General features: G+C 30.4%; 1 protein-coding gene across 14 annotated transcripts in view; it reads right to left on the minus strand.

Annotated features, from left to right (window-relative positions):
- Asator (tau-tubulin kinase asator) overlaps nt 1–27,308 on the minus strand; it is a 105,095-nt gene that overhangs the window by 74,727 nt on the left and 3,060 nt on the right. For 2 of the 14 annotated variants that reach the window (XM_074121269.1, XM_074121270.1), the window contains exon 1: nt 26,069–26,260. The exons of 1 other annotated variant lie outside the window; for it this stretch is intronic. In XM_074121269.1, the coding sequence (XP_073977370.1) occupies nt 26,069–26,076 (8 nt within the window). In that variant the 5' untranslated portion in view covers nt 26,077–26,260. Of the gene's footprint in view, nt 1–26,068; nt 26,261–27,308 lie in introns of those variants that run through there. 11 more of the 14 variants (XM_074121271.1, XM_074121268.1, XM_074121281.1 and 8 more) reach the window with 6 other exon arrangements.

Genomic DNA, 27,308 nt, shown 5'->3' on the forward strand with positions numbered 1-27,308 from the left:
ACTTTCTTTAAATTGGACTCACGGCAAAGACGTCAAGAAACATTCATCTAAATAATAACCACTCTGCGGAGGACAGAAATGGACTGTTTCTCTGTAAGGTCCTTCAGTGAAATGAAGGGTTTTAGCCAAAACAGCTGGTAAATAGCAACTAAAATTGCAAGCAAAATAGTAAGAAAGGTAAAAAGCATAGCAAGTCGCGCGAGCGTTCACACCAGCATCCTTATACATAAATAACTCCAACCGCAAATATAAAATTAAGTCGAACTTAAATTCCTTGTGAAAAAGGTAAAAAATAAATATAAAAAAAAACCTAAAGTATAGTAGGTGGTGCTCTGTGAAAGGTGAAGGACCGTCAAAGTGGGCGTCACTAACCTTTAACCGATTAAAAGCAAAGAAACTGTGACGCAATACATTTAATCAGCTATCACAAATTTGCTATATAAAGCGGATACACCACTAACCAACTCCATCAAGTTCAAGATTCACAACCACACCGAAATAAATTAAAAACCTCTACCAAGATAAACTAAACAAACTACAAGTTTAACCTTCTATATTTCTTTATAAATTATCACTAAAACAATGAGACTTATATCAGTCATAGAGCTCACTTTTCTCTACAATTCCGTAAAGAAAACATAGAATTCTGAACAATACAAAAAGAGATATAAAGGTTTGAAATTTGAAGGAATTCAAAACCCCTAAAGTTCAACCTTCTATATTTATTTATCTAGAATCACTAAAACAATGTGACCTACATCAGTCATAGAGCTTACTTTTCTCTACAATTCGGTAAAGAAATCGTAGCATTCTGAACAATACAAAGAGAGATATAAAGGTTTAAAATTTGATGGAATTCAAAACCACTAAAGTTTAACCTTCTATATTTCTTTATCTAGTATCACTGAAATAATGCAACCTATATCAGTCATAGAGCTTACTTTTCTCTACAAATCGGTAAAGAAATAATAGAATTCTGAACAATAAAAGAGAGATATAAAGGTTTAAAATTTGATGGAATTCAAAACCACAAAAGTTTAACCTTCTATATTTCTTTATAGATTATCACTAAAACAATGGGACTTATATCAGTCATAGAGCTCACTTTTCTCTACAATTCCGTAAAGAAAACATAGAATTCTGAACAATACAAAGAGAGATATAAAGGTTTGAAATTTGAAGGAATTCAAAACACCTAAAGTTCAACCTTCTATATTTATTAATCTAGAATCACTAAAACAATGTGACCTACATCAGTCATAGAGCTTACTTTTCTCTACAATTCGGTAAAGAAATCGTAGCATTCTGAACAATACAAAGAGAGATATAAAGGTTGGAAATTTGACCGAATTCAAAACCACTAAAGTTTAACCTTCTATATTTCTTTATCTATTATCACTAAAACAATGTGACCTACATCAGTCATAGAGCTTACTTTTCTCTACAATTCGGTAAAGAAATCGTAGCATTCTGATCAATACAAAGAGAGATATAAAGGTTTAAAATTTGAACGAATTCCAAACCCTTAAAGTTCAACCTTCTATATTTATTAATCTAGAATCACTAAAACAATGTGACCTACATCAGTCATAGAGCTTACTTTTCTCTACAATTCGGTAAAGAAATCGTAGCATTCTGAACAATAAAAGAGAGATATAAAGGTTTAAAATTTGATGGAATTCAAAACCACAAAAGTTTAACCTTCTATATTTCTTTATAAATTATCACTAAAACAATGGGACTTATATCAGTCATAGAGCTCACATTTCTCTACAATTCCGTAAAGAAAACATAGAATTCTGAACAATACAAAGAGAGATATAAAGGTTTGAAATTTGAAGGAATTCAAAACACCTAAAGTTCAACCTTCTATATTTATTAATCTAGAATCACTAAAACAATGTGACCTACATCAGTCATAGAGCTTACTTTTCTCTACAATTCGGTAAAGAAATCGTAGCATTCTGAACAATACAAAGAGAGATATAAAGGTTTGAAATTTGAACGAATTCAAAACCACTAAAGTTTAACCTTCTATATTTCTTTATCTATTATCACTAAAACAATGTGACCTACATCAGTCATAGAGCTTACTTTTCTCTACAATTCGGTAAAGAAATCGTAGCATTCTGAACAATACAAAGAGAGATATAAAGGTTTGAAATTTGAAGGAATTCAAAACCACTAAAGTTTAACCTTCTATATTTCTTTATCTATTATCACTAAAACAATGTGTCCTACATCAGTCATAGAGCTTACTTTTCTCTACAAATCGGTAAAGAAATAATAGAATTCTGAACAATAAAAGAGAGATATAAAGGTTTAAAATTTGATGGAATTCAAAACCACAAAAGTTTAACCTTCTATATTTCTTTATAGATTATCACTAAAACAATGGGACTTATATCAGTCATAGAGCTCACTTTTCTCTACAATTCCGTAAAGAAAACATAGAATTCTGAACAATACAAAGAGAGATATAAAGGTTTGAAATTTGAAGGAATTCAAAACACCTAAAGTTCAACCTTCTATATTTATTAATCTAGAATCACTAAAACAATGTGACCTACATCAGTCATAGAGCTTACTTTTCTCTACAATTCGGTAAAGAAATCGTAGCATTCTGAACAATACAAAGAGAGATATAAAGGTTGGAAATTTGACCGAATTCAAAACCACTAAAGTTTAACCTTCTATATTTCTTTATCTATTATCACTAAAACAATGTGACCTACATCAGTCATAGAGCTTACTTTTCTCTACAATTCGGTAAAGAAATCGTAGCATTCTGATCAATACAAAGAGAGATATAAAGGTTTAAAATTTGAACGAATTCCAAACCCTTAAAGTTCAACCTTCTATATTTATTAATCTAGAATCACTAAAACAATGTGACCTACATCAGTCATAGAGCTTACTTTTCTCTACAATTCGGTAAAGAAATCGTAGCATTCTGAACAATAAAAGAGAGATATAAAGGTTTAAAATTTGATGGAATTCAAAACCACAAAAGTTTAACCTTCTATATTTCTTTATAAATTATCACTAAAACAATGGGACTTATATCAGTCATAGAGCTCACATTTCTCTACAATTCCGTAAAGAAAACATAGAATTCTGAACAATACAAAGAGAGATATAAAGGTTTGAAATTTGAAGGAATTCAAAACACCTAAAGTTCAACCTTCTATATTTATTAATCTAGAATCACTAAAACAATGTGACCTACATCAGTCATAGAGCTTACTTTTCTCTACAATTCGGTAAAGAAATCGTAGCATTCTGAACAATACAAAGAGAGATATAAAGGTTTGAAATTTGAACGAATTCAAAACCACTAAAGTTTAACCTTCTATATTTCTTTATCTATTATCACTAAAACAATGTGACCTACATCAGTCATAGAGCTTACTTTTCTCTACAATTCGGTAAAGAAATCGTAGCATTCTGAACAATACAAAGAGAGATATAAAGGTTTGAAATTTGAAGGAATTCAAAACCACTAAAGTTTAACCTTCTATATTTCTTTATCTATTATCACTAAAACAATGTGTCCTACATCAGTCATAGAGCTTACTTTTCTCTACAATTCGGTAAAGAAATAATAGAATTCTGAACAATAAAAGAGAGATATAAAGGTTTAAAATTTGATGGAATTCAAAACCACAAAAGTTTAACCTTCTATATTTCTTTATAGATTATCACTAAAACAATGGGACTTATATCAGTCATAGAGCTCACTTTTCTCTACAATTCCGTAAAGAAAACATAGAATTCTGAACAATACAAAGAGAGATATAAAGGTTTGAAATTTGAAGGAATTCAAAACACCTAAAGTTCAACCTTCTATATTTATTAATCTAGAATCACTAAAACAATGTGACCTACATCAGTCATAGAGCTTACTTTTCTCTACAATTCGGTAAAGAAATCGTAGCATTCTGAACAATAAAAGAGATATATAAAGGTTTAAAATTTGATGGAATTCAAAACCACAAAAGTTTAACCTTCTACATTTCTTTATAAATTATCACTAAAACAATGGGACTTATATCAGTCATAGAGCTCACTTTTCTCTACAATTCCGTAAAGAAAACATAGAATTCTGAACAATACAAAGAGAGATATAAAGGTTTGAAATTTGAAGGAATTCAAAACACCTAAAGTTCAACCTTCTATATTTATTAATCTAGAATCACTAAAACAATGTGACCTACATCAGTCATAGAGCTTACTTTTCTCTACAATTCGGTAAAGAAATCGTAGCATTCTGAACAATACAAAGAGAGATATAAAGGTTTGAAATTTGAACGAATTCAAAACCACTAAAGTTTAACCTTCTATATTTCTTTATCTATTATCACTAAAACAATGTGACCTACATCAGTCATAGAGCTTACTTTTCTCTACAATTCGGTAAAGAAATCGTAGCATTCTGAACAATACAAAGAGAGATATAAAGGTTTGAAATTTGAAGGAATTCAAAACCACTAAAGTTTAACCTTCTCTATTTCTTTATCTATTATCACTAAAACAATGTGTCCTACATCAGTCATAGAGCTTACTTTTCTCTACAATTCGGTGAAGAAATCGTAGCATTCTGAACAATACAAAGAGAGATATAAAGGTTTAAAATATGATAGAATTCAAAACCACTAAAGTTTAACCTTCTATATTTCTTTATCTATTATCACTAAAACAATGTGACCTACATCAGTCATAGAGCTTACTTTTCTCTTCGATTCGGTAAAGAAATCGTGGCATTCTGAACAATACAAAGAGAGATATAAAGGTTTAAAATTTGAAGAAATTCAAAACCCCTAAAGTTTAACCTTCTATATTTCTTTATCTATTATCACTAAAACAATGTGACCTACATCACTCATAGAGCATACTTTTCTCTACAATTCGGTAAAGAAATTGTAGCATTCTGAACAATACAAAGAGAGATATAAAGTTTTAAAATTTGATGGAATTCAAAACCACTAAAGTTTAACCTTCTATATTTCTTTATCTATTATCACTAAAACAATGTGACCTACATCAGTCATAGAGCTTACTTTTCTCTACAATTCGGTAAAGAAATCGTAGCATTCTAAACAATACAAAGAGAGATATAAAGGTTTAAAATTTGATGGAATTCAAAACCACTAAAGTTTAACCTTCTATATTTTTTTTATCTATTATCACTAAAACAATGTGACCTACATCAGTCATAGAGCTTACTTTTCTCTACAATTCGGTAAAGAAATCGTAGCATTCTGAACAATACAAAGAGAGATATAAAGGTTTAAAATTTGAAGAAATTCAAAACCCCTAAAGTTTAACCTTCTATATTTCTTTATCTATTATCACTAAAACAATGTGACCTACATCACTCATAGAGCATACTTTTCTCTACAATTCGGTAAAGAAATTGTAGCATTCTGAACAATACAAAGAGAGATATAAAGTTTTAAAATTTGATGGAATTCAAAACCACTAAAGTTTAACCTTCTATATTTCTTTATCTATTATCACTAAAACAATGTGACCTACATCAGTCATAGAGCTTACTTTTCTCTACAATTCGGTAAAGAAATCGTAGCATTCTAAACAATACAAAGAGAGATATAAAGGTTTAAAATTTGATGGAATTCAAAACCACTAAAGTTTAACCTTCTATATTTCTTTATCTATTATCACTAAAACAATGTGACCTACATCAGTCATAGAACTTACTTTTCTCTACAATTCGGTAAAGAAATCGTAGCATTCTGAACAATACAAAGAGAGATATAAAGGTTTAAAATTTGATGGAATTCAAAACCACTAAAGTTTAACCTTCTATATTTCTTTATCTATTATCACTAAAACAATGTGACCTACATCAGTCATAAAGCATACTTTTCTCTACGATTCGGTAATGAAATCGTAGCATTCTGAACAATAAAAAGAGAGATATAAAGGTTTGAAATTTGAAGGAATTCAAAACCCCTAAAGTTTAACCTTCTATATTTCTTTATCTATTATCACTAAAACAATGTGACCTACATCAGTCATAGAGCATACTTTTCTCTACAATTCGGTAAAGAAATTGTAGCATTCTGAACAATACAAAGAGAGATATAAAGGTTTAAAATTTGAAGAAATTCAAAACCACTAAAGTTTAACCTTCTATATTTCTTTATCTATTGTCACTAAAACAATGTGACCTACATCAGTCATAGAGCTTACTTTTCTCTACAATTCGGTAAAGAAATCGTAGCATTTTGAACAAAACAAAGAGAGATATAAAGTTTTAAAATTTGATGGAATTCAAAACCACTAAAGTTTAACCTTCTTTATTTCTTTATCTATTATCACTAAAACAATGTGACCTACATCAGTCATAGAGCTTACTTTTCTCTACAATTCGGTAAAGAAATCGTAGCATTCTGAACAATACAAAGAGAGATATAAAGGTTTGAAATTTGATGGAATTCAAAACCACTAAAGTTTAACCTTCTATATTTCTTTATCTATTATCACTAAAACAATGTGACCTACATCATTCATAGAGCTTACTTTTCTCTACAATTCGGTAAAGAAATCGTAGCATTCTGAACAATACAAAGAGAGATATAAAGGTTTGAAATTTGAAGGAATTCAAAACCACTAAAGTTTAACCTTCTCTATTTCTTTATCTATTATCACTAAAACAATGTGTCCTACATCAGTCATAGAGCTTACTTTTCTCTACAATTCGGTGAAGAAATCGTAGCATTCTGAACAATACAAAGAGAGATATAAAGGTTTAAAATTTGATGGAATTCAAAACCACTAAAGTTTAACCTTCTATATTTCTTTATCTATTATCACTAAAACAATGTGACCTACATCAGTCATAAAGCATACTTTTCTCTACGATTCGGTAATGAAATCGTAGCATTCTGAACAATAAAAAGAGAGATATAAAGGTTTGAAATTTGAAGGAATTCAAAACCCCTAAAGTTTAACCTTCTATATTTCTTTATCTATTATCACTAAAACAATGTGACCTACATCAGTCATAGAGCATACTTTTCTCTACAATTCGGTAAAGAAATTGTAGCATTCTGAACAATACAAAGAGAGATATAAAGGTTTAAAATTTGAAGAAATTCAAAACCACTAAAGTTTAACCTTCTATATTTCTTTATCTATTATCACTAAAACAATGTGACCTACATCAGTCATAGAGCTTACTTTTCTCTACAATTCGGTAAAGAAATCGTAGCATTTTGAACAAAACAAAGAGAGATATAAAGTTTTAAAATTTGATGGAATTCAAAACCACTAAAGTTTAACCTTCTATATTTCTTTATCTATTATCACTAAAACAATGTGACCTACATCAGTCATAGAGCTTACTTTTCTCTACAATTCGGTAAAGAAATCGTAGCATTCTGAACAATACAAAGAGAGATATAAAGGTTTGAAATTTGATGGAATTCAAAACCACTAAAGTTTAACCTTCTATATTTCTTTATCTATTATCACTAAAACAATGTGACCTACATCAGTCATAGAGCTTACTTTTCTCTACAATTCCGTAAAGAAAACATAGAATTCTGAACAACACAAACCGAGATATAAAGGTTTGAAATTTGAAGAAATTCAAAACCCCTAAAGTTTAACCTTCTATATTTCTTTATCTATTATCACTAAAACAATGTGACCTACATCAGTCATAGAGCTTACTTTTCTCTACAATTCGGTAAAGAAATCGTAGCATTTTGAACAAAACAAAGAGAGATATAAAGTTTTAAAATTTGACGGAATTCAAAACCACTAAAGTTTAACCTTCTATATTTCATTATCTATTATCACTAAAACAATGTGACCTACATCAGTCATAGAGCTCACTTTTCTCTACAATTCGGTAAAGAAATCGTAGCATTCTAAACAATACAAAGAGAGAGATAAAGGTTTGAAATTTGAAGAAATTCAAAACCACTAAAGTTTAACCTTCTATATTTCTTTATCTATTATCACTAAAACAATGTGACCTACATCAGTCATAGAGCTTACTTTTCTCTACAATTCGGTAAAGAAATCTTAGCATTTTGAACAAAACAAAGAGAGATATAAAGTTTTAAAATTTGATGGAATTCAAAACCACTAAAGTTTAACCTTCTATATTTCTTTATCTATTATCACTAAAACAATGTGACCTAAATCAATCATAGAGCTTACATTTCTCTACAATTCAGTAAAGAAATCGTAGCATTCTGAACAATACAAAGAGAGATATAAAGGTCTGAAATTTGAAGAAATTCAAAACCACTAATGTTCAACCTTCTATATTTCTTTATCTATTATCACTAAAACAATGTGACCTACATCAGTCATAGAGCTTACTTTTCTCTACAATTCGGTAAAGAAATCGTAGCATTCTGAAAAATACAAAGAGAGATATAAAGGTTTGAAATTTGAAGGGATTCAAAACCACTAAAGTTTAACCTTCTATATTTCTTTATCTATTATCACTAAAACAATGTGACCTACATCACTCATAGAGCTTACTTTTCTCTACAATTCCGTAAAGAAAACATGGAATTCTGAACAACACAAACCGAGATATAAAGGTTTGAAATTTGAAGAAATTCAAAACCACTAAAGTTTAACCTTCTATATTTCTTTATTTATTATCACTAAAACAATGTGACCTACATCAGTCATAGAGCTTACTTTTCTCTACAATTCGGTAAAGAAATCGTAGCATTCTAAACAATACAAAGAGCGATATAAAGGTTTAAAATTTGATGGAATTCAAAACCACTAATGTTTAACCTTCTATATTTCTTTATCTATTATCACTAAAACAATGTGACCTACATCAGTCATAGAGCTTACTTTTCTCTACAATTCGGTAAAGAAATCGTAGCATTCTGAACAATACAAAGAGAGATATAAAGGTTTAAAATTTGATAGAATTCAAAACCACTAAAGTTTAACCTTCTATATTTCTTTATCTATTATCACTAAAACAATGTGACCTACATCAGTCATAGAGCTTACTTTTCTCTACAATTCGGTAAAGAAATCGTAGCATTCTGAACAATACAAAGAGAGATATAAAGGTTTGAAATTTGAAGGAATTTAAAACCACTAAAGTTTAACCTTCTATATTTCTTTATCTATTATCACTATAACAATGTGAGCTACATCAGTCTTAGAGCTTACTTTTCTCTACAATTCGGTAAAGAAATCGTAGCATTCTGAACAATACAAAGAGAGATATAATGGTTTGTAATTTGAAGGAATTCAAAACCACTAAAGTTTAACCTTCTATATTTCTTTATCTATTATCACTAAATCAATGTGACCTACATCAGTCATAGAGCTTACTTTTCTCTACAATTCGGTAATGAAATCGTAGCATTCTGAACAATACAAAGAGAGATATATAGGTTTGAAATTTGAGGGAATTCAAAACCCCTAAAGTTTAAACTTCTATATTTATTTATCTATTATCACTAAAACAATGTGACCTACATCACTCATAGAGCTTACTTTTCTCTACAATTCCGTAAAGAAAACATAGAATTCTGAACAACACAAACCGAGATATAAAGGTTTGAAATTTGAAGAAATTCAAAACCACTAAAGTTTAACCTTCTATATTTCTTTATTTATTATCACTAAAAAAATGTGACCTACATCAGTCATAGAGCTTACTTTTCTCTACAATTCGGTAAAGAAATCGTAGCATTCTGAACAATAAAAGAGAGATATAAAGGTTTAAAATTTGATGGAATTCAAAACCACAAAAGTTTAACCTTCTATATTTCTTTATAAATTATCACTAAAACAATGGGACTTATATCAGTCATAGAGCTCACATTTCTCTACAATTCCGTAAAGAAAACATAGAATTCTGAACAATACAAAGAGAGATATAAAGGTTTGAAATTTGAAGGAATTCAAAACACCTAAAGTTCAACCTTCTATATTTATTAATCTAGAATCACTAAAACAATGTGACCTACATCAGTCATAGAGCTTACTTTTCTCTACAATTCGGTAAAGAAATCGTAGCATTCTGAACAATACAAAGAGAGATATAAAGGTTTGAAATTTGAACGAATTCAAAACCACTAAAGTTTAACCTTCTATATTTCTTTATCTATTATCACTAAAACAATGTGACCTACATCAGTCATAGAGCTTACTTTTCTCTACAATTCGGTAAAGAAATCGTAGCATTCTGAACAATACAAAGAGAGATATAAAGGTTTGAAATTTGAAGGAATTCAAAACCACTAAAGTTTAACCTTCTATATTTCTTTATCTATTATCACTAAAACAATGTGTCCTACATCAGTCATAGAGCTTACTTTTCTCTACAATTCGGTAAAGAAATAATAGAATTCTGAACAATAAAAGAGAGATATAAAGGTTTAAAATTTGATGGAATTCAAAACCACAAAAGTTTAACCTTCTATATTTCTTTATAGATTATCACTAAAACAATGGGACTTATATCAGTCATAGAGCTCACTTTTCTCTACAATTCCGTAAAGAAAACATAGAATTCTGAACAATACAAAGAGAGATATAAAGGTTTGAAATTTGAAGGAATTCAAAACACCTAAAGTTCAACCTTCTATATTTATTAATCTAGAATCACTAAAACAATGTGACCTACATCAGTCATAGAGCTTACTTTTCTCTACAATTCGGTAAAGAAATCGTAGCATTCTGAACAATACAAAGAGAGATATAAAGGTTTGAAATTTGACCGAATTCAAAACCACTAAAGTTTAACCTTCTATATTTCTTTATCTATTATCACTAAAACAATGTGACCTACATCAGTCATAGAGCTTACTTTTCTCTACAATTCGGTAAAGGAATCGTAGCATTCTGATCAATACAAAGAGAGATATAAAGGTTTAAAATTTGAACGAATTCAAAACCCCTAAAGTTCAACCTTCTATATTTATTAATCTAGAATCACTAAAACAATGTGACCTACATCAGTCATAGAGCTTACTTTTCTCTACAATTCGGTAAAGAAATCGTAGCATTCTGAACAATAAAAGAGAGATATAAAGGTTTAAAATTTGATGGAATTCAAAACCACAAAAGTTTAACCTTCTACATTTCTTTATAAATTATCACTAAAACAATGTGACCTACATCAGTCATAGAGCTTACTTTTCTCTACAATTCGGTAAAGAAATCGTAGCATTCTGAACAATACAAAGAGAGATATAAAGGTTTGAAATTTGAAGGAATTCAAAACCACTAAAGTTTAACCTTCTCTATTTCTTTATCTATTATCACTAAAACAATGTGTCCTACATCAGTCATAGAGCTTACTTTTCTCTACAATTCGGTGAAGAAATCGTAGCATTCTGAACAATACAAAGAGAGATATAAAGGTTTAAAATATGATAGAATTCAAAACCACTAAAGTTTAACCTTCTATATTTCTTTATCTATTATCACTAAAACAATGTGACCTACATCAGTCATAGAGCTTACTTTTCACTTCGATTCGGTAAAGAAATCGTGGCATTCTGAACAATACAAAGAGAGATATAAAGGTTTAAAATTTGAAGAAATTCAAAACCCCTAAAGTTTAACCTTCTATATTTCTTTATCTATTATCACTAAAACAATGTGACCTACATCACTCATAGAGCATACTTTTCTCTACAATTCGGTAAAGAAATTGTAGCATTCTGAACAATACAAAGAGAGATATAAAGTTTTAAAATTTGATGGAATTCAAAACCACTAAAGTTTAACCTTCTATATTTCTTTATCTATTATCACTAAAACAATGTGACCTACATCAGTCATAGAGCTTACTTTTCTCTACAATTCGGTAAAGAAATCGTAGCATTCTAAACAATACAAAGAGAGATATAAAGGTTTAAAATTTGATGGAATTCAAAACCACTAAAGTTTAACCTTCTATATTTTTTTTATCTATTATCACTAAAACAATGTGACCTACATCAGTCATAGAGCTTACTTTTCTCTACAATTCGGTAAAGAAATCGTAGCATTCTGAACAATACAAAGAGAGATATAAAGGTTTAAAATTTGAAGAAATTCAAAACCCCTAAAGTTTAACCTTCTATATTTCTTTATCTATTATCACTAAAACAATGTGACCTACATCACTCATAGAGCATACTTTTCTCTACAATTCGGTAAAGAAATTGTAGCATTCTGAACAATACAAAGAGAGATATAATGTTTTAAAATTTGATGGAATTCAAAACCACTAAAGTTTAACCTTCTATATTTCTTTATCTATTATCACTAAAACAATGTGACCTACATCAGTCATAGAGCTTACTTTTCTCTACAATTCGGTAAAGAAATCGTAGCATTCTAAACAATACAAAGAGAGATATAAAGGTTTAAAATTTGATGGAATTCAAAACCACTAAAGTTTAACCTTCTATATTTCTTTATCTATTATCACTAAAACAATGTGACCTACATCAGTCATAGAGCTTACTTTTCTCTACAATTCGGTAAAGAAATCGTAGCATTCTGAACAATACAAAGAGAGATATAAAGGTTTAAAATTTGATGGAATTCAAAACCACTAAAGTTTAACCTTCTATATTTCTTTATCTATTATCACTAAAACAATGTGACCTACATCAGTCATAAAGCATACTTTTCTCTACGATTCGGTAATGAAATCGTAGCATTCTGAACAATAAAAAGAGAGATATAAAGGTTTGAAATTTGAAGGAATTCAAAACCCCTAAAGTTTAACCTTCTATATTTCTTTATCTATTATCACTAAAACAATGTGACCTACATCAGTCATAGAGCATACTTTTCTCTACAATTCGGTAAAGAAATTGTAGCATTCTGAACAATACAAAGAGAGATATAAAGGTTTAAAATTTGAAGAAATTCAAAACCACTAAAGTTTAACCTTCTATATTTCTTTATCTATTGTCACTAAAACAATGTGACCTACATCAGTCATAGAGCTTACTTTTCTCTACAATTCGGTAAAGAAATCGTAGCATTTTGAACAAAACAAAGAGAGATATAAAGTTTTAAAATTTGATGGAATTCAAAACCACTAAAGTTTAACCTTCTATATTTCTTTATCTATTATCACTAAAACAATGTGACCTACATCAGTCATAGAGCTTACTTTTCTCTACAATTCGGTAAAGAAATCGTAGCATTCTGAACAATACAAAGAGAGATATAAAGGTTTGAAATTTGATGGAATTCAAAACCACTAAAGTTTAACCTTCTATATTTCTTTATCTATTATCACTAAAACAATGTGACCTACATCAGTCATAGAGCTTACTTTTCTCTACAATTCGGTAAAGAAATCTTAGCATTTTGAACAAAACAAAGAGAGATATAAAGTTTTAAAATTTGATGGAATTCAAAACCACTAAAGTTTAACCTTCTATATTTCTTTATCTATTATCACTAAAACAATGTGACCTAAATCAATCATAGAGCTTACATTTCTCTACAATTCAGTAAAGAAATCGTAGCATTCTGAACAATACAAAGAGAGATATAAAGGTCTGAAATTTGAAGAAATTCAAAACCACTAATGTTCAACCTTCTATATTTCTTTATCTATTATCACTAAAACAATGTGACCTACATCAGTCATAGAGCTTACTTTTCTCTACAATTCGGTAAAGAAATCGTAGCATTCTGAAAAATACAAAGAGAGATATAAAGGTTTGAAATTTGAAGGGATTCAAAACCACTAAAGTTTTACCTTCTATATTTCTTTATCTATTATCACTAAAACAATGTGACCTACATCACTCATAGAGCTTACTTTTCTCTACAATTCCGTAAAGAAAACATGGAATTCTGAACAACACAAACCGAGATATAAAGGTTTGAAATTTGAAGAAATTCAAAACCACTAAAGTTTAACCTTCTATATTTCTTTATTTATTATCACTAAAACAATGTGACCTACATCAGTCATAGAGCTTACTTTTCTCTACAATTCGGTAAAGAAATCGTAGCATTCTAAACAATACAAAGAGCGATATAAAGGTTTAAAATTTGATGGAATTCAAAACCACTAATGTTTAACCTTCTATATTTCTTTATCTATTATCACTAAAACAATGTGACCTACATCAGTCATAGAGCTTACTTTTCTCTACAATTCGGTAAAGAAATCGTAGCATTCTGAACAATACAAAGAGAGATATAAAGGTTTAAAATTTGATAGAATTCAAAACCACTAAAGTTTAACCTTCTATATTTCTTTATCTATTATCACTAAAACAATGTGACCTACATCAGTCATAGAGCTTACTTTTCTCTACAATTCGGTAAAGAAATCGTAGCATTCTGAACAATACAAAGAGAGATATAAAGGTTTGAAATTTGAAGGAATTTAAAACCACTAAAGTTTAACCTTCTATATTTCTTTATCTATTATCACTATAACAATGTGAGCTACATCAGTCTTAGAGCTTACTTTTCTCTACAATTCGGTAAAGAAATCGTAGCATTCTGAACAATACAAAGAGAGATATAATGGTTTGTAATTTGAAGGAATTCAAAACCACTAAAGTTTAACCTTCTATATTTCTTTATCTATTATCACTAAATCAATGTGACCTACATCAGTCATAGAGCTTACTTTTCTCTACAATTCGGTAATGAAATCGTAGCATTCTGAACAATACAAAGAGAGATATATAGGTTTGAAATTTGAGGGAATTCAAAACCCCTAAAGTTTAAACTTCTATATTTATTTATCTATTATCACTAAAACAATGTGACCTACATCACTCATAGAGCTTACTTTTCTCTACAATTCCGTAAAGAAAACATAGAATTCTGAACAACACAAACCGAGATATAAAGGTTTGAAATTTGAAGAAATTCAAAACCACTAAAGTTTAACCTTCTATATTTCTTTATTTATTATCACTAAAAAAATGTGACCTACATCAGTCATAGAGCTTACTTTTCTCTACAATTCGGTAAAGAAATCGTAGCATTCTGAACAATAAAAGAGAGATATAAAGGTTTAAAATTTGATGGAATTCAAAACCACAAAAGTTTAACCTTCTATATTTCTTTATAAATTATCACTAAAACAATGGGACTTATATCAGTCATAGAGCTCACATTTCTCTACAATTCCGTAAAGAAAACATAGAATTCTGAACAATACAAAGAGAGATATAAAGGTTTGAAATTTGAAGGAATTCAAAACACCTAAAGTTCAACCTTCTATATTTATTAATCTAGAATCACTAAAACAATGTGACCTACATCAGTCATAGAGCTTACTTTTCTCTACAATTCGGTAAAGAAATCGTAGCATTCTGAACAATACAAAGAGAGATATAAAGGTTTGAAATTTGAACGAATTCAAAACCACTAAAGTTTAACCTTCTATATTTCTTTATCTATTATCACTAAAACAATGTGACCTACATCAGTCATAGAGCTTACTTTTCTCTACAATTCGGTAAAGAAATCGTAGCATTCTGAACAATACAAAGAGAGATATAAAGGTTTGAAATTTGAAGGAATTCAAAACCACTAAAGTTTAACCTTCTATATTTCTTTATCTATTATCACTAAAACAATGTGTCCTACATCAGTCATAGAGCTTACTTTTCTCTACAATTCGGTAAAGAAATAATAGAATTCTGAACAATAAAAGAGAGATATAAAGGTTTAAAATTTGATGGAATTCAAAACCACAAAAGTTTAACCTTCTATATTTCTTTATAGATTATCACTAAAACAATGGGACTTATATCAGTCATAGAGCTCACTTTTCTCTACAATTCCGTAAAGAAAACATAGAATTCTGAACAATACAAAGAGAGATATAAAGGTTTGAAATTTGAAGGAATTCAAAACACCTAAAGTTCAACCTTCTATATTTATTAATCTAGAATCACTAAAACAATGTGACCTACATCAGTCATAGAGCTTACTTTTCTCTACAATTCGGTAAAGAAATCGTAGCATTCTGAACAATACAAAGAGAGATATAAAGGTTTGAAATTTGACCGAATTCAAAACCACTAAAGTTTAACCTTCTATATTTCTTTATCTATTATCACTAAAACAATGTGACCTACATCAGTCATAGAGCTTACTTTTCTCTACAATTCGGTAAAGGAATCGTAGCATTCTGATCAATACAAAGAGAGATATAAAGGTTTAAAATTTGAACGAATTCAAAACCCCTAAAGTTCAACCTTCTATATTTATTAATCTAGAATCACTAAAACAATGTGACCTACATCAGTCATAGAGCTTACTTTTCTCTACAATTCGGTAAAGAAATCGTAGCATTCTGAACAATAAAAGAGAGATATAAAGGTTTAAAATTTGATGGAATTCAAAACCACAAAAGTTTAACCTTCTACATTTCTTTATAAATTATCACTAAAACAATGTGACCTACATCAGTCATAGAGCTTACTTTTCTCTACAATTCGGTAAAGAAATCGTAGCATTCTGAACAATACAAAGAGAGATATAAAGGTTTGAAATTTGAAGGAATTCAAAACCACTAAAGTTTAACCTTCTCTATTTCTTTATCTATTATCACTAAAACAATGTGTCCTACATCAGTCATAGAGCTTACTTTTCTCTACAATTCGGTGAAGAAATCGTAGCATTCTGAACAATACAAAGAGAGATATAAAGGTTTAAAATATGATAGAATTCAAAACCACTAAAGTTTAACCTTCTATATTTCTTTATCTATTATCACTAAAACAATGTGACCTACATCAGTCATAGAGCTTACTTTTCACTTCGATTCGGTAAAGAAATCGTGGCATTCTGAACAATACAAAGAGAGATATAAAGGTTTAAAATTTGAAGAAATTCAAAACCCCTAAAGTTTAACCTTCTATATTTCTTTATCTATTATCACTAAAACAATGTGACCTACATCACTCATAGAGCATACTTTTCTCTACAATTCGGTAAAGAAATTGTAGCATTCTGAACAATACAAAGAGAGATATAAAGTTTTAAAATTTGATGGAATTCAAAACCACTAAAGTTTAACCTTCTATATTTCTTTATCTATTATCACTAAAACAATGTGACCTACATCAGTCATAGAGCTTACTTTTCTCTACAATTCGGTAAAGAAATCGTAGCATTCTAAACAATACAAAGAGAGATATAAAGGTTTAAAATTTGATGGAATTCAAAACCACTAAAGTTTAACCTTCTATATTTTTTTTATCTATTATCACTAAAACAATGTGACCTACATCAGTCATAGAGCTTACTTTTCTCTACAATTCGGTAAAGAAATCGTAGCATTCTGAACAATACAAAGAGAGATATAAAGGTTTAAAATTTGAAGAAATTCAAAACCCCTAAAGTTTAACCTTCTATATTTCTTTATCTATTATCACTAAAACAATGTGACCTACATCACTCATAGAGCATACTTTTCTCTACAATTCGGTAAAGAAATTGTAGCATTCTGAACAATACAAAGAGAGATATAATGTTTTAAAATTTGATGGAATTCAAAACCACTAAAGTTTAACCTTCTATATTTCTTTATCTATTATCACTAAAACAATGTGACCTACATCAGTCATAGAGCTTACTTTTCTCTACAATTCGGTAAAGAAATCGTAGCATTCTAAACAATACAAAGAGAGATATAAAGGTTTAAAATTTGATGGAATTCAAAACCACTAAAGTTTAACCTTCTATATTTCTTTATCTATTATCACTAAAACAATGTGACCTACATCAGTCATAGAGCTTACTTTTCTCTACAATTCGGTAAAGAAATCGTAGCATTCTGAACAATACAAAGAGAGATATAAAGGTTTAAAATTTGATGGAATTCAAAACCACTAAAGTTTAACCTTCTATATTTCTTTATCTATTATCACTAAAACAATGTGACCTACATCAGTCATAAAGCATACTTTTCTCTACGATTCGGTAATGAAATCGTAGCATTCTGAACAATAAAAAGAGAGATATAAAGGTTTGAAATTTGAAGGAATTCAAAACCCCTAAAGTTTAACCTTCTATATTTCTTTATCTATTATCACTAAAACAATGTGACCTACATCAGTCATAGAGCATACTTTTCTCTACAATTCGGTAAAGAAATTGTAGCATTCTGAACAATACAAAGAGAGATATAAAGGTTTAAAATTTGAAGAAATTCAAAACCACTAAAGTTTAACCTTCTATATTTCTTTATCTATTGTCACTAAAACAATGTGACCTACATCAGTCATAGAGCTTACTTTTCTCTACAATTCGGTAAAGAAATCGTAGCATTTTGAACAAAACAAAGAGAGATATAAAGTTTTAAAATTTGATGGAATTCAAAACCACTAAAGTTTAACCTTCTATATTTCTTTATCTATTATCACTAAAACAATGTGACCTACATCAGTCATAGAGCTTACTTTTCTCTACAATTCGGTAAAGAAATCGTAGCATTCTGAACAATACAAAGAGAGATATAAAGGTTTGAAATTTGATGGAATTCAAAACCACTAAAGTTTAACCTTCTATATTTCTTTATCTATTATCACTAAAACAATGTGACCTACATCAGTCATAGAGCTTACTTTTCTCTACAATTCGGTAAAGAAATCGTAGCATTCTGAACAATACAAAGAGAGATATAAAGGTTTGAAATTTGAAGGAATTCAAAACCACTAAAGTTTAACCTTCTCTATTTCTTTATCTATTATCACTAAAACAATGTGTCCTACATCAGTCATAGAGCTTACTTTTCTCTACAATTCGGTGAAGAAATCGTAGCATTCTGAACAATACAAAGAGAGATATAAAGGTTTAAAATTTGATGGAATTCAAAACCACTAAAGTTTAACCTTCTATATTTCTTTATCTATTATCACTAAAACAATGTGACCTACATCAGTCATAAAGCATACTTTTCTTTACGATTCGGTAATGAAATCGTAGCATTCTGAACAATAAAAAGAGAGATATAAAGGTTTGAAATTTGAAGGAATTCAAAACCCCTAAAGTTTAACCTTCTATATTTCTTTATCTATTATCACTAAAACAATGTGACCTACATCAGTCATAGAGCATACTTTTCTCTACAATTCGGTAAAGAAATTGTAGCATTCTGAACAATACAAAGAGAGATATAAAGGTTTAAAATTTGAAGAAATTCAAAACCACTAAAGTTTAACCTTCTATATTTCTTTATCTATTATCACTAAAACAATGTGACCTACATCAGTCATAGAGCTTACTTTTCTCTACAATTCGGTAAAGAAATCGTAGCATTTTGAACAAAACAAAGAGAGATATAAAGTTTTAAAATTTGATGGAATTCAAAACCACTAAAGTTTAACCTTCTATATTTCTTTATCTATTATCACTAAAACAATGTGACCTACATCAGTCATAGAGCTTACTTTTCTCTACAATTCGGTAAAGAAATCGTAGCATTCTGAACAATACAAAGAGAGATATAAAGGTTTGAAATTTGATGGAATTCAAAACCACTAAAGTTTAACCTTCTATATTTCTTTATCTATTATCACTAAAACAATGTGACCTACATCAGTCATAGAGCTTACTTTTCTCTACAATTCCGTAAAGAAAACATAGAATTCTGAACAACACAAACCGAGATATAAAGGTTTGAAATTTGAAGAAATTCAAAACCCCTAAAGTTTAACCTTCTATATTTCTTTATCTATTATCACTAAAACAATGTGACCTACATCAGTCATAGAGCTTACTTTTCTCTACAATTCGGTAAAGAAATCGTAGCATTTTGAACAAAACAAAGAGAGATATAAAGTTTTAAAATTTGATGGAATTCAAAACCACTAAAGTTTAACCTTCTATATTTCATTATCTATTATCACTAAAACAATGTGACCTACATCAGTCATAGAGCTCACTTTTCTCTACAATTCGGTAAAGAAATCGTAGCATTCTAAACAATACAAAGAGAGAGATAAAGGTTTGAAATTTGAAGAAATTCAAAACCACTAAAGTTTAACCTTCTATATTTCTTTATCTATTATCACTAAAACAATGTGACCTACATCAGTCATAGAGCTTACTTTTCTCTACAATTCGGTAAAGAAATCTTTGCATTTTGAACAAAACAAAGAGAGATATAAAGTTTTAAAATTTGATGGAATTCAAAACCACTAAAGTTTAACCTTCTATATTTCTTTATCTATTATCACTAAAACAATGTGACCTACATCAGTCATAGAGCTTACTTTTCTCTACAATTCGGTAAAGAAATCGTAGCATTCTGAACAATACAAAGAGAGATATAAAGGTTTAAAATTTGATGGAATTCAAAACCACTAAAGTTTAACCTTCTATATTTCTTTATCTATTATCACTAAAACAATGTGACCTAAATCAATCATAGAGCTTACATTTCTCTACAATTCAGTAAAGAAATCGTAGCATTCTGAACAATACAAAGAGAGATATAAAGGTCTGAAATTTGAAGAAATTCAAAACCACTAATGTTCAACCTTCTATATTTCTTTATCTATTATCACTAAAACAATGTGACCTACATCAGTCATAGAGCTTACTTTTCTCTACAATTCGGTAAAGAAATCGTAGCATTCTGAAAAATACAAAGAGAGATATAAAGGTTTGAAATTTGAAGGGATTCAAAACCACTAAAGTTTAACCTTCTATATTTCTTTATCTATTATCACCAAAACAATGTGACCTACATCACTCATAGAGCTTACTTTTCTCTACAATTCCGTAAAGAAAACATGGAATTCTGAACAACACAAACCGAGATATAAAGGTTTGAAATTTGAAGAAATTCAAAACCACTAAAGTTTAACCTTCTATATTTCTTTATTTATTATCACTAAAACAATGTGACCTACATCAGTCATAGAGCTTACTTTTCTCTACAATTCGGTAAAGAAATCGTAGCATTCTAAACAATACAAAGAGCGATATAAAGGTTTAAAATTTGATGGAATTCAAAACCACTAATGTTTAACCTTCTATATTTCTTTATCTATTATCACTAAAACAATGTGACCTACATCAGTCATAGAGCTTCTTTTCTCTACAATTCGGTAAAGAAATCGTAGCATTCTGAACAATACAAAGAGAGATATAAAGGTTTAAAATTTGATAGAATTCAAAACCACTAAAGTTTAACCTTCTATATTTCTTTATCTATTATCACTAAAACAATGTGACCTACATCAGTCATAGAGCTTACTTTTCTCTACAATTCGGTAAAGAAATCGTAGCATTCTGAACAATACAAAGAGAGATATAAAGGTTTGAAATTTGAAGGAATTTAAAACCACTAAAGTTTAACCTTCTATATTTCTTTATCTATTATCACTATAACAATGTGAGCTACATCAGTCTTAGAGCTTACTTTTCTCTACAATTCGGTAAAGAAATCGTAGCATTCTGAACAATACAAAGAGAGATATAATGGTTTGTAATTTGAAGGAATTCAAAACCACTAAAGTTTAACCTTCTATATTTCTTTATCTATTATCACTAAATCAATGTGACCTACATCAGTCATAGAGCTTACTTTTCTCTACAATTCGGTAATGAAATCGTAGCATTCTGAACAATACAAAGAGAGATATATAGGTTTGAAATTTGAGGGAATTCAAAACCCCTAAAGTTTAAACTTCTATATTTATTTATCTATTATCACTAAAACAATGTGACCTACATCACTCATAGAGCTTACTTTTCTCTACAATTCCGTAAAGAAAACATAGAATTCTGAACAACACAAACCGAGATATAAAGGTTTGAAATTTGAAGAAATTCAAAACCACTAAAGTTTAACCTTCTATATTTCTTTATTTATTATCACTAAAAAAATGTGACCTACATCAGTCATAGAGCTTACTTTTCTCTACAATTCGGTAAAGAAATCGTAGCATTCTAAACAATACAAAGAGCGATATAAAGGTTTAAAATTTGATGGAATTCAAAACCACTAATGTTTAACCTTCTATATTTCTTTATCTATTATCACTAAAACAATGTGACCTACATCAGTCATAGAGCTTACTTTTCTCTACAATTCGGTAAAGAAATCGTAGCATTCTGAACAATACAAAGAGAGATATAAAGGTTTAAAATTTGATAGAATTCAAAACCACTAAAGTTTAACCTTCTATATTTCTTTATCTATTATCACTAAAACAATGTGACCTACATCAGTCATAGAGCTTACTTTTCTCTACAATTCGGTAAAGAAATCGTAGCATTCTGAACAATACAAAGAGAGATATAAAGGTTTGAAATTTGAAGGAATTTAAAACCACTAAAGTTTAACCTTCTATATTTCTTTATCTATTATCACTATAACAATGTGAGCTACATCAGTCTTAGAGCTTACTTTTCTCTACAATTCGGTAAAGAAATCGTAGCATTCTGAACAATACAAAGAGAGATATAATGGTTTGTAATTTGAAGGAATTCAAAACCACTAAAGTTTAACCTTCTATATTTCTTTATCTATTATCACTAAATCAATGTGACCTACATCAGTCATAGAGCTTACTTTTCTCTACAATTCGGTAATGAAATCGTAGCATTCTGAACAATACAAAGAGAGATATATAGGTTTGAAATTTGAGGGAATTCAAAACCCCTAAAGTTTAAACTTCTATATTTATTTATCTAGTATCACTAAAACAATGCGACTTATATAAATCATAGAGCATACTTTTCTCTAAAATTCGGTAAAGAAATCGTAGAATTCCGAACAATACAAAGAGAGATATAAAGGTTTAAAATTTGAAGGAATTCAAATCCCCTAAAGTTTAAACTTCTATATTTATTTATCTAGTATCACTAAAACAATGCGACTTACATCATAGAGCTTACTTTTCTCTAAAATTCGGTAAATAAATCATAGAATTCTGAACAATACAAAGAGAGATACAAAGGTTTGAAATTTGAGGGAATTCAAAACACCATAAGTTTAACCTTCAATATTTCTCTATCTAGTATCACTAAAACAATTCGACTTACATCAGTCATATAGCTTTCTTTTGTCTACAATTCGGTAAAGAAATCAATGGTATATTAGGAAAATATAAATATGTATTTAGTAATGAGATGGAAGGGTGGAAACAGTGCCAGTGCGGGCAAGCTAGGCAGATATTCAAGGATGGGACGGTGTAATCTAATTTCCTGGGACCGAGCTGGCATTGTATAATTACCGCTCTGCCTATATATTATTATCTTTCGACTTTTTTTACACCCAAATAACTGGAGTATATAATTCTATACCACTTTGTACTACTGCAAATATTAATTTTTTTACATTTTGAATAGACTTAGCAACTAGAAACGTAAGACATAGGTTGGCAGAAGGATTACCATCTCATTCCTATAACTAAATGGAATTTTCTACTAGGGAGCCCAACGCTCTACTTATGTTATTCTACTTTCTACGGTATCCCCATTTAATGTTTTGATGTCTCTTAAGGGCCGAGAAAGTAGTTTTCCCAGATTGAAGTGTGAGAATCCACCATGGCTCATAATCGCAGAACTTTGATCTTTAACTTAGTGCCAATAGAAGATGCCACAATATAGAGTTATTAAAAACGTTTCACCGCAAGTCTCACTTCACTCATTTAAGTTCCTCAGTATTTAGAACTTTCTAGTTAAAGCATCTACGATTTTCTTTAGCTTAATTTGCTGATTGTACGTAGTAAAGTGTAACTTCTACTATTTGTAACATATTTACGGGCAAGTTCGATGAAGGCACATCTGGGAGATAAATTTGGGATCTCTCTTTCTTGACAGCGCAATGTCAAAATATTCTACACTTTTACCGCTTTCATATTGTTACTGCCAAATATTTCAAGCTTACAGACAATTCGAAGAAACGTTTTCACTTACTATTGTAGAAATTATAGGCATCTTAATAGCCGAGCACTTAGAGACGAGGCCTGCAATGCTTACTCGGCGGTACTCGGTTCGATTCAAGTCTAAATCTTGGTTTTTATTTATAGTAAAGTACACTCGCTATTCGCCTCCTTTCTAATTAATTAACGACACTTAAATTGGTAGTTGGACGTAAAGCATGCCAGATATAATAGGCATTATCTTATTTTACTTACTGTAAGAATTACCGGAAGAGAAAGTCGTTTTCACATGTCTGTTTAAAAAATAAAAAGGAAAAAAAAGATAGAAAGTGGCTGGCAGTGTTGCCAACAACAATGGGGAGTATTGGCAGCATGTGACTGATAAACCCGTTCACTGTGAACACATGTTTGCTTCAACCAGTTCTAGTAGCGATATAGCGGTGATTTTACTGGCTAACACGTGCACAGCGTTAATGAGTCGATTAAGGTGCAATGGCATGCAATGCAAACACTTTGTGCAAATAAACATCTCACATGACTCTTTATTTCCAATTATAGCATTACTAATCGCATCTCATTATCTATTAGAACCCAAGAGATTCCTTAGGTGGCACGCCTTAAATAACCAGAGAGTTAGCTAGTCCAATTCTAGGCTAGATCTCGCTACCTACAATGTAAGGAAGATCCTGAGCTTGGAGAAATTACAGCAGTCACTTCCCTCCTGCCCTGTTACCATCAAAGCCATATTTGGTTAGGGAACGTTACTTAGTTTTGGAAGTAATTCAGATGTACTTGGGCCGCATTCCTCACCAGAGATGGCGGAATATTATAAAAATAACGCCCCAAGTTGTGCAACATAAGGCTAGATTTCTGTGTATTACCATTCCTGAAATGCTCCGTAATCCGTCCAGAGACACTCCCAACACATATCCTGCAGCGCTTAGTCTCACTAGCCTAACCACGTAGTATCCACACCACTTCCTCTTACTGAAAATCCTCAAAGCCCTTACTAACACACTTCCTTCAAACATACGACTCTATACTCTCTATAAGTCGCGGTCAACATGTGGGTACTTCACAATAAAACGTTATTTTTAAGAAACGCATGGCATCTTTTCTGCTCAGAGCTTGGAATTGCTCTTTCAATAAAACTTAACGGGTTTAAAACAAAAGAAACCGATCTTTGAGTAAGGATGTAAGGAAACTAAAACCAAACGCATTCACACATCCGGCCAAATAATTTCCTTCAAACTCGGTTCCTTATTTCCTCCTTAATCCTCCTGGTAAAGGAATATTTTGAGTTTCCACCGGGAACTCACCATCACAGGCCTTGGTCTGAACAGGAAATCAAAGCAAAATCTATCATGAGATAAATACTTTTGAATAAGCGATTCTCCTTTAAGTCAGCACCTTAAAAACATACCTAATCCTTATTATTAGTAACAGAAAATACTTAGAATGGAACTTTATAAAAAAATGCTCTGCATCTTCTGATCTACTCAGCATCTCAAATTAAAGTTTTAGATCTGTGCAATGTAATGAAGTTTCAAATTTGGAGAAAATCGAAGAATCTATTTTTGGGGAAATTTCCAAAAAGAGAAAAAATCATCCAATAATGGTGATACTTCCGGCTGAGGATCTTTTTCCATGATTACGATTTTTAACAGTACTTCTTCTCATTTGCCCAAAAGAGGTAGAGTTCACCGTATTGAAATGGTACTTACGGATGCAGACTTTTCCCAACCTCTGAAATAAAAGACGTAGACCAAAGTTCAAAGGAAAATCGTTCGTGTCACTAAAGAGAAAATCTCCCAAAAAAAAGTGAAACACCTATTCAGTTGAAACTTCCGGCTGAGATCTAGAGACATTCGAATCTCCTAATGGTACAACATCCGTGCGCAGCTTTCAAGGTATTTTCTTCAAAATTCACAGAAAGTTTTCTTAAAAACATTTCTTTTTAGACTCAGTAGATCTTAGAATGTGCATTTCCACACGAGGATTTGATTCGATCACGATACTTCCTCCTTACTAGAAGCAAGCGAATACCAGAAATTAATAAATATTGTTTGGAAAATGTTCGTTTCCTACATTTATTAACTAGAATGAACTAACAACAGTTTACCTCAAGAAAAGCAAGCAAACAATCTCGTATCTTCAATTAAAAAAAAAATATATAGTAATATTTAAATTAAATATTTAGCACTTACCACTTCATACTTATTCCAAGGCTAGAATAATTGTATGAACAGAATCACAATTTCTTAAAGAATAAAATTAATAAAAACTGTACAAACACAAAATATTATTTTTCTCCCCGTTGCAGTTCGATGAACAACACAAAGTTACACTTCGATAACAAAAATAGAAAAAACAAAATTAAAATCACTGGGCAAAGCTGTAACGAACTCTGTGGGCAGCTTTAATAACTCTCGCAGTATGAACAGCCGCCGGCCCGCTATAAGAGTCGACCCCACCACTTGCAATACTATACTTGCTTCACTATGATAGCGTCTTGTCTGGTCTGTTGGCCAAAACTGTTCCCATTACTTCCTCTTACTGCGAGAGAAAGATGAAACAGTTTGGCTAGAGAGTTAAATCTTGCAGACCGGAAATAATCATTTTTGACGTTCTCGAGAACGAAAACGTAGTTTAAATGAAAAATCACAGAATTTGAAAATTTGATTTCTTAAACTAGGTGCACCTAACTGCACTTATCTGGATCTAGAACTTTTATAGGAAGCATTTTCCAGGGAAACTCGACTGAAGGCACCTATGGTAACAGAGCTGGAAACATCGCCACGGATCAATCTCAATTCTATTAAGGGGTTAAAGAGAACATTTCAGAGCTTTTGAATTCGCTGGATATACTTTCTCCAAATTATCTGCAAAGATAACTGTAGGGGAGAAGATCAACTACATCCTCGGATGACGCTATCCTCATGGACATCCCATCCTAGAAACACAGAGAGCACTCAATACTGACAACCCAATAGTTACACAATATACATATAACCTATAAAGGTAATGTGTACAATTATTTGCGCAAACACCCTGGCAAACTCTAGTTACCACTGATACGGACCCTGGTCGAAGGATGCTTGGCACCGGAATGACTGAGCCGAGAACGCGGCCCATGAGGTGCATGGCGCAACTCGCAGTAAGTTTCCCTCGATGCGGAATGTGTAGTGAACTTTCCTCCATAAGTTAATTATGTACTACATATATTGTTGAAGAGGAATGTACCATACTAGAATCCTACCAGATTCTTGTCTTTATTGGAGTCTTCTTGAATATCTAGGTTGAGTATGGGGGAAAGATGGCACAAAATCTGGAGAATCTAAACTTTAATATTACTATGAGAATTCAGTCAACCTACTACCTGCGGAAGAACCAACTGTACCACACACCATAACGTCATTTATAATATAATAGTAAATCCAGTTTTGG

This window comes from Rhodnius prolixus, unplaced genomic scaffold (genome assembly GCF_049639745.1).
Source record: "Rhodnius prolixus isolate KJV_2025 unplaced genomic scaffold, Rpr scaffold_8, whole genome shotgun sequence".
Lineage (NCBI taxonomy): Eukaryota > Metazoa > Arthropoda > Insecta > Hemiptera > Reduviidae > Rhodnius > Rhodnius prolixus.